Source organism: Coffea arabica, chromosome 4c, assembly GCF_036785885.1.
Source record: "Coffea arabica cultivar ET-39 chromosome 4c, Coffea Arabica ET-39 HiFi, whole genome shotgun sequence".
NCBI classification, from domain to species: domain Eukaryota; kingdom Viridiplantae; phylum Streptophyta; class Magnoliopsida; order Gentianales; family Rubiaceae; genus Coffea; species Coffea arabica.
The window spans coordinates 45,763,692-45,771,850 of record NC_092316.1 but is presented as its reverse complement, the minus strand read 5'-3'; the positions used below and the strand labels follow the sequence as shown (position 1 = coordinate 45,771,850).

At 36.4% G+C, this 8,159-nt stretch overlaps 1 protein-coding gene across 1 annotated transcript; it reads left to right on the top strand.

The window, feature by feature from the left end:
* The first annotated feature begins 4,670 nt into the window (after positions 1-4,670).
* LOC113739213 (uncharacterized) lies at positions 4,671-5,899 on the top strand. Its single transcript, XM_027266448.1, has 2 exons — positions 4,671-4,827; positions 4,908-5,899. Exons 1-2 carry the CDS (start codon positions 4,671-4,673, stop codon positions 5,897-5,899), a joined length of 1,149 nt encoding a protein of 382 aa, XP_027122249.1.
* Positions 5,900-8,159: the final 2,260 nt, after the last annotated feature.

Sequence of the window (8,159 nt, the reverse complement as noted above, 5' to 3'; positions counted from 1 at the left end):
GTAGGTGCAATCGAAGGCCTAGTTTCGTTCCTTGGGGTCGGATTTCTCCAAATTCCAGATTAGAAGTTGGAGTTTTGGCGAACCGTACCCCTCCTCTTAAACCTCCGTTCTACCTTGATGGCTTTGTCCAATAGTTCTCCCATGTCAAGGTAGTGTTGAACCTCCACAATGTCGGCAATTTCGGGCCGTAACCCTCCCAAAAATCGTGCCATAGTGGCTTCTTCATCTTCTCGAATATCAGCCCGCATCATCACCATTTCTATCTCTTTGAAGTAGTCTTCAACCGTCATACTACCTTGAGTGAGGGTTTGCAATTTGTGATGCAAATTTCTGTGGTAGTAACCGGGTATGAAGCGCTTCCTCATTATTTGCTTTAAGTCCTCCCACATTTGAATGGGTGGTTACTCATTCCTTCTTTGCTTGTTGCGAAGTTGATCCCACCATACAACGACATAATTGGTGAATTCTATGGCTGCCAACTTTACTTTTTGAGGCTTCGTGTAGTGGTTGCAATCGAAGATCAGCTCGATCTTTCTCTCCCACTCCAAGTATGCTTCAGGATCCGATTTATCTTGGAATGTAGGAATTTTTAGTTTTATTCCTTTGAGTTGGTCCTCTTCACGGTCAGCTGGTCGTGTAGTCCGCCTCGGCTTTTGCTCATCATTTTTGAACTCCCTCTCTAAATTGGAGTCAGTGAGTTCATTCAAGGTAAGTTTTCCTAGAGGAGTTTCTTGAGGGGTCCAATTGTTTGATTTGCTCTTCATGGATTCAAAACGAAGCTCAAATTTTCTTTGCATTTCTCTCCACATAGCATCCATTTTTAGTGCCAATTGTGCAATGGTAACGTCGTTTTCATTGGCCATGGTTTAAACCTGCAAAACTTCAACAAATGTTAAGGTAAAAAATCCTTACTCACTCCCTCACGTCTTTCTCTCATCCTCGTGTATCACTCAAGTGTTTAAAACACTTTAATGTTCTCACCACACACTTTTCAAATCCCTTGATTGCTTTTTCGAAAAAATCAGAAATTTTCTCCAAATAGTTCAATCAAACTTCAATCAAGTTTTTCCCCAAAAAAAATAGTGTTTGGATAGCTGAAAATTTAAGACTGACTAACGACTCAAAAGGAAGCAAAAAGGACATGAGAAACACACTAGAATTTCACTGACTTAGTCCACAAAGAGTGAGAATTGGACTCGGGGAAGGATTCTAACAAGTTAAGTTTCGGTTGGACCGTTTGAACCCTTGTATTGCTGGAATTTGGTGCATTTGTTTTCTTTTTGGCTTGGGCAGGTTTGTTTATGGAGTTTCGGTTATTTTTGAGATACCCAAGTGGTGTGGTTTCCAACCCTTGAAGATTAGCTAATTTGGTTTGCAGTTGGAATGGCAACCGACTTAAAAAAAATTGCAACAAGGGGTGGCGGCTGTTTGATTAGACAAGGTGTAGGATTGTTGTCTCGGATCTGATGTGGCTGGATGAGGATGTTTTAGGGAGGTTTGGCTTTGGTTTCTTGGCTTTCTTGGCTGAATTCAATCCAAATAGCTTTAGGATTAGAAGTAGATCAAGAATGGGACTTGTTTTCCAAGTAGCAGACCTAGAGCCGTACTTTCCTCTTTCTTTTTTTTTCTGTTTTCCATTTCTTTCTTTTGCAGCTCTTACTAACCCTTTTCAAGAAGTCAGATTTAGTCCCAACAATTGAATTTTCTTTCCGATCAAGGTGCACAATTTGCCAAGACAAGTTGGAGTTTGTTTTCAAGAAACCCAAGTCTTTTCCCAAGAACTCTCAAATTTGTTTTCAAGAACTTCAAGAAATCTGTCCAAGAAGCTCAAGAACTTCCCAACTATGCTTTTGGTATTCAAGGTTTGCAAGAAACAACACAAATATTCAAGGTTTAAGGGTGAAACAGGTTCGGCAGCCCAAGAAAAGAAATTCTAGCAAACCCGACTCAAGAAACAATGGTATGCGACACTTTTTTCTTTTTTTTTTACACTTTGCTAGGTTGTTTTCATAACCAAAGCGACACAGCCAACACAAGAAACACACTACAATCTGGACAAAAGGCAATAGGAAATAGCATCCAAGATTTCGGACAAATTACAACACAATACACGAGACATGATAAGAAGGAACAAGAAAGCCCTAGCAGCTGCAAAATTTTTTTCTTTTTCGTTTGTTTTCTGGACAAAACACAATGACCACAATAATTATCAACAAACTAGACACAAACACAAAAGAGATAACACACCAACAGATTATAAGGAGGGGACAATGGGATGTTATAGGAAGAAGGAAAGCTCTATGGGGCAAGAAATGGATTATAATGGGAGACTTTAATGATATAGCTTCAAATGATGAGAAATGGGGGGGAGGGGGAAGAACTAGAGATGATAGGGGTCTCCAGGACTTTAGGAACCTCATAAATGACAACCAACTTTTCGACATAGGATTTGAGGGGAAGCCATGGACTTGGTGCAACAACTGGTATAGGGAAGGAGAAGTTAAAGAAAGAATTGATAGAGGATTAAGTACCCTTGAATGGTCTCAATGTTATAATGAGGCTAGTTGCAAGCACATTAGCTCTATTGCCTCTAATCATAGCATGTTATTGTTGAAAACGCAGAAAGAAAACAAGAAAAGGAAAAAAAGATTTCAGTTTGATAAAAGGTGGATTCAACACAAGGAAGTGGAGAAAGTAGTCAGAGAAGCATGGAACATTCCAAGTAAGGGAACGAGATGGTACTAAATGACTTAGAAGATCAAAAACTGCAGAATTGAGCTTCTCAAATGGAATAGTATTAAAAAAGGGAACTCACTGGAAAAGATCAATGGATGCAACAAAATGATTGAGGAAATTAAGGCACTAAATGGGGACAATAAGAAACAACAAATACAGGTGGCCGAAAAACAATTAAAAGAAGCCTATGATGAAGAAGAGGCTTACTGGAACCAGAAAGATCGATTGAGATGGCTGAATGAGGGGGACAAGAATACTCAGTTTTTCCATGCTATGGTTAAAGGAAGGAGGAAGAGGAATAGGTTACAGAATTTGAGAAAAGCTAATGGAGAAATAGACGGAAAATGAAGAAGAGGTGGGAAAGGAGGTTGCTTCTTACTATGAACATCTGTTCAAGACTTCAGAAATAGGAGATTTAGATGAAATATTAGAGGGGATTCTTATATCCATATCTGACCAAATGAACAAGGAGTTGACTAAAAAAGTAACAGAAGATGAAATCAAGGTTGTCTTCTTCTCTATGGATTCTAATAAGGTTCCTGGGAGTGATGGTATGTCTCCTTTGTTTTTTCAAAAATTCTGGAGCATTATTAAATAGGATCTAGTAAATGCAATCCAAGGTTTTTTCCACCACAGTGTCTTACTTAGAGCCATTAACCATACTGTGATTTCTTTGATTCCAAAAGTAGATTGTCCCACAGAAATCAAGCAATATAGATCCATTAGCCTTTGCCAAGTGGTTTATAAAGCCACAACCAAAATTTTGGTTAACAGGCTAAAGCCTTTTCTTACTCATTGTATCAACAAAAATCAATCTGCTTTTGTCCCAGGTAGGCAAATACTAGATAACGTCATCCTGTCTCATGAGTTAATGCATTTCCTAAAAAATAGAAGGTATGGTAGAGTGGGGTTCATGGCTGTGAAACTAGATATGTCCAAAGCATATGATAGGGTAGAATGGAAATTTTTGAAGGCCATAATGGAAAAAATGGGATTTTGTTCTACTTGGATAGGATGGATTTTATCTTGCATCAGCTCAGTTACATACTCATTCAACATCAATGGTGAGCATAAGGAGTACATTACCCTTACCAGAGGCATAAGGCAAGGTGATCCCCTCTCTCCCTATTTGTTCATTTTGTTCTTAGAGGGATTCTCAAACCTCTTACAGAAGGCAAAGGTGGGAAAGGAATTAACAGAGAGGAACTCCAACAATTACACACCTATTCTTCATAGATGATTCGCTAGTATTTTGCAAAGCCTGCGCTCAGGAAGCTGACAATCTCAGAAAGATACTAAAGGTGTACGAAGAGGCAACTGGGCAACTCATTAACATGGACAAATCAGCAATCTACTTTACCAGGAACACGAACCAAAATGTGAGGAACGATGTTTGTCAAGTCCTGGGATCAATGCAGCAATTTAATCAGGGAAAATACTTAGGCCTGCCTATGATCATAACTAGATCCAAAGAGCAAGTGTTTGGATTTATCAGGAATACTATAGACAAGAAGCTGCAAGGATGGAAGAACAAATTACTGAGTCAGGCAGGTAAGGAAATAATGCTCAAATCAGTGGCAATGGCTATGCCAATATATACCATGTCTTGCTTCAGATTGAACTCCAAATTATGTAGAGAGGTTAGCTCCAAAATGGCTAATTATTGGTGGGGAGAGGCAGAAGGAAAGGCAAAGGTGCACTGGATTGGATGGAAAAAGATGACAAGGGATAAAAAGGTTGGGGGTTTGGGGTTCAAAGACCTGCAAATGGTCAACAAAACCTTGTTGGCAAAACAAGTTTGGAAGCTGATTACTCAACCAAACTTGCTAGTCAATAAGGTATTGAAGGAGAAATACTTCCCCAAGCAATCTCTTTTTAATTGTAAGGTCCCCAATAACGCATCCTAGATATGAAAAATTATCTCATCAGTAAGAATGGATGTACTAGAAGGAATAAGGAGAAGAATTGGCAATGGTAGAGGAACAAGAATTTGGGAAGACAAGTGGATCCCAAACAGGCCAAATGGAAAACTAACAACGAATAAGCCTCATGGATGCCAACTGAAACAGGTTTCAGATTTACCAACTGCAGGTGGAATAGAGTTCTACTCTTTAAGACATTCTGCCCTCAAGATACTGAATGCATTATGAGCATACTAATAAGTGTGGCAGGGAAACAAGATAGCTACTACTGGATACATGCTCAGAAGGGGGAGTACACAGTACAATCTGGATACAAGAGATGGATGAAGGGAAAGGAACAGGAAGGTAGGAATGAAGGAGAGCAGGCTGGTCCAAGCCATGAAAGAACATCCTCTATTGTTTGGAAAGCACTGTGGAATCAGAAGGTGAAGCAAAAACTGAAGGTGTTCATCTGGAAATGTCTTCATGATGCACTCCCAGTCAAAGAGCTAATATTCAGTAGAACTAACAAAGGCAATCCCATGTGTGGAGGATGTGGAGAAAGCGTGGAAACATTAGGACATATGCTGTTCCAATGCAAGAAAGCCAAGGAAATATGGGAGATGGCTCAAGTGCAGTGGGATGGTTTAGTGCATCTAACTGATAACTTCCCAAAGTGGTGGTATACTGTGATAGAAGCCCAGATGATTAGAGGACGCGAGGAGCAAATCAACCTCACAGTCAACATCCTCTGGCAAATATGGAAAGGCAGAAACGAGAGAGAATTCAACCAGAAAGACAAGGAACCACACAAGATAATTGAAAAGGCTTCTATGGAGTGGATGGAATTTGAAGAGGCTAACAAAGGGAGGAAAGAGAGAAGGAGCATTCAAGAAATAGGAGTACAACAAAGGACTGAACTAAATCATGTAGTCGGAGACATGAGAATATTGCTAAAGATACATACCCAAATGGACAAAGACCATCATACAGTGGGAATTGGAATTATGGCAACAGAACACTCAGGACTACTACATGTAGCCTGGGCACTTAGAGAAAGAATGACAGGAGATCCACTGCAAGACCAAGCGGAAGCTGTCAAACTAGCTCTAATGAATGCTGCCAAGCAAGGCTGGAGCAACATAGAAGTGAAGCTAGACAGCAGTAAGCTGAAGGAATTCATTGTGGACTCAAGACACAGTAGCTGGCGGACGGCAACTATAAGAGAGGATATTCAATCCATTAGCAGCCTGTTTCATTAGTGCTCCTTTTCAGTATCTAATACAGGGAAACTAGATAGTATTAAATTGAGCTTGCATGCTCTAAATAGCTGGGTTGATGAAGAATGGGTAAATCCCAATCTTAGATGCTAATGCATGAAGGATCATCATGAGACGGGTGTCTCTTTTGTTTGGACCTTTGTTCAATTACCGTAAAGTTTTTGTGATGAAATACAATCTAATGTTTCGACAAAAAAAAAGTATAATCAAATGAATCTCACCATCATAACTCTTATGATTTTATCGATCAGCTTTACTCTAAGAGTTTTATCATACAAATATAAATATATAAACAATCAATATGATAAAGATGTCATTTATTATAACATCAATGGTTCAAGTGCATATTAAACTCTAAACGTTGGTTGTCTTTAGGGGATATACACTTTCAATCTCCCACTTACATTAAAAACAATCCCTCATAAGTCAAAAACCAAATAAACCCATGTGGCTATCATGTTTCTTTAAAAGTAAGCTCTAGTAAATGGATCAACTATGGTGTTATGCATGGGTACTTTTTTTATCTTCACTTTTATTCCTGCCAATGATTTCACTAAATAATGTGGTAGCACTTTAACAAGTTTATGGATTTATGATGAGACCTTAATTCCTTTGTTAAGGCAAATTTTCATTATATCATAATATAAGATAAAGGACTTCTAACAAAGAGAACCAGTCCAAGCTCATATTTGAACTTATAGATCCAAATGCTTTTCTTTGCCACTTCTCAAATAGCAATTTGTTAAGGTTTTAATTGTAGAAACTTTAGTTGTAATTTGCTTGAAATTCTTTCAACACACAACACCAAAATTATGAATAAATAATTAATTACTTACAAATTATCTTTATAAGATTGTTTAAAAGTATATTTTTGAACTTTCAATTTTAATTCTTCATAAACCAAAGGAGACAATAAGTCTAATACATTGAAAAGATTATTCTGTACAATATAGATAAGGCCACCTCTTAGATCATTTCATGCTAAACATCTTTGGCATTTTATCTATGAACTTTGAAAGGTTAAGCAATCATGATCCATCGACATAGACCATTACTCCAGAGAAGATTGTCTCTCCTTAATTACATGTTTAAAATCATGGATAGCTATACCTATAATTTTAGAGTATAGGTGTACTCATTTCATGTATAATATGTCTGCTACATATATAATAAGGAAATTAAAATAGTTCCTAGTAATTCATACATAAACACAAGATTCATCCATATTTTTTGATAAAATCAAACTCTTTGATTATCTCACTAAAACAAATGATACAACTCTTAAAAATTTGCTTTATTGGCACATAAAATGTAAAAAACTTTAAATTGTATAATATACACAACTATTTGTTATTTCTATTTAAGGAAAGTGATTTTAATATCTATTTATCATATCTAGGCTGTCAATGGGTTGAATCTTATCCAAATCCAATCCAGACCCAATATATTTGGATGGAATTTAGATTTAATTTCTCAAACCTAGATCCTACCCAAACCTAAATCCTGTAAGAGGATCATGGGTTTGGATAAAGTCTAATTTTCTATGATCCATATCAAATCCTACCCAGATCCATGCATACATAATAAAATTATATATATACACACACATACATATACATATATGTATGTATATATATTAGTAAATTTATAAAATAATCTAATATTCTATGGCCTTTGGATTGAATACAGTAAGATTTCATGATTGTTTTCTTTTTTCAAGTTTATCCAAGTTGTCATTATAATTGGTACAAAAATTTTCAGAAAAAAGAGCAAATGTAAAGCAAACAAAGAAAGTTTGGGTGTGGATACAATTGAATCTTTGAAAATAAATAGAAGTAGTCAATAATAATTCCTTTTTTGAATTCATAATATTGTATTCAATTTCTTGAATATTAATTTTATTATTTGAAAATAAAATTGGATTGTATTTATATTATTTTTTAACTCTATATATTTTTAATATATTTTGAATTTAGTATATTTAGAAAAATATAATGGATGTCCATTGGGTACCTAGATCCATGAGAATTTATGTATGGACTTACTTTTTCAAACTCATCTGGATCTAGATCTAAGTCTAGCTAAATTTAATGAATCTGCAACTGAGTCAAAATGATTCAATCTAAACCCTACCCATTAACATACCTAACCATACCATAACTTGTAGTTAAAGCAAGTAAATAAATCTAATTGAATTCAAATGTGTTGATTAGATAGAAAGTTTTTTTTTTAAAGATAATTA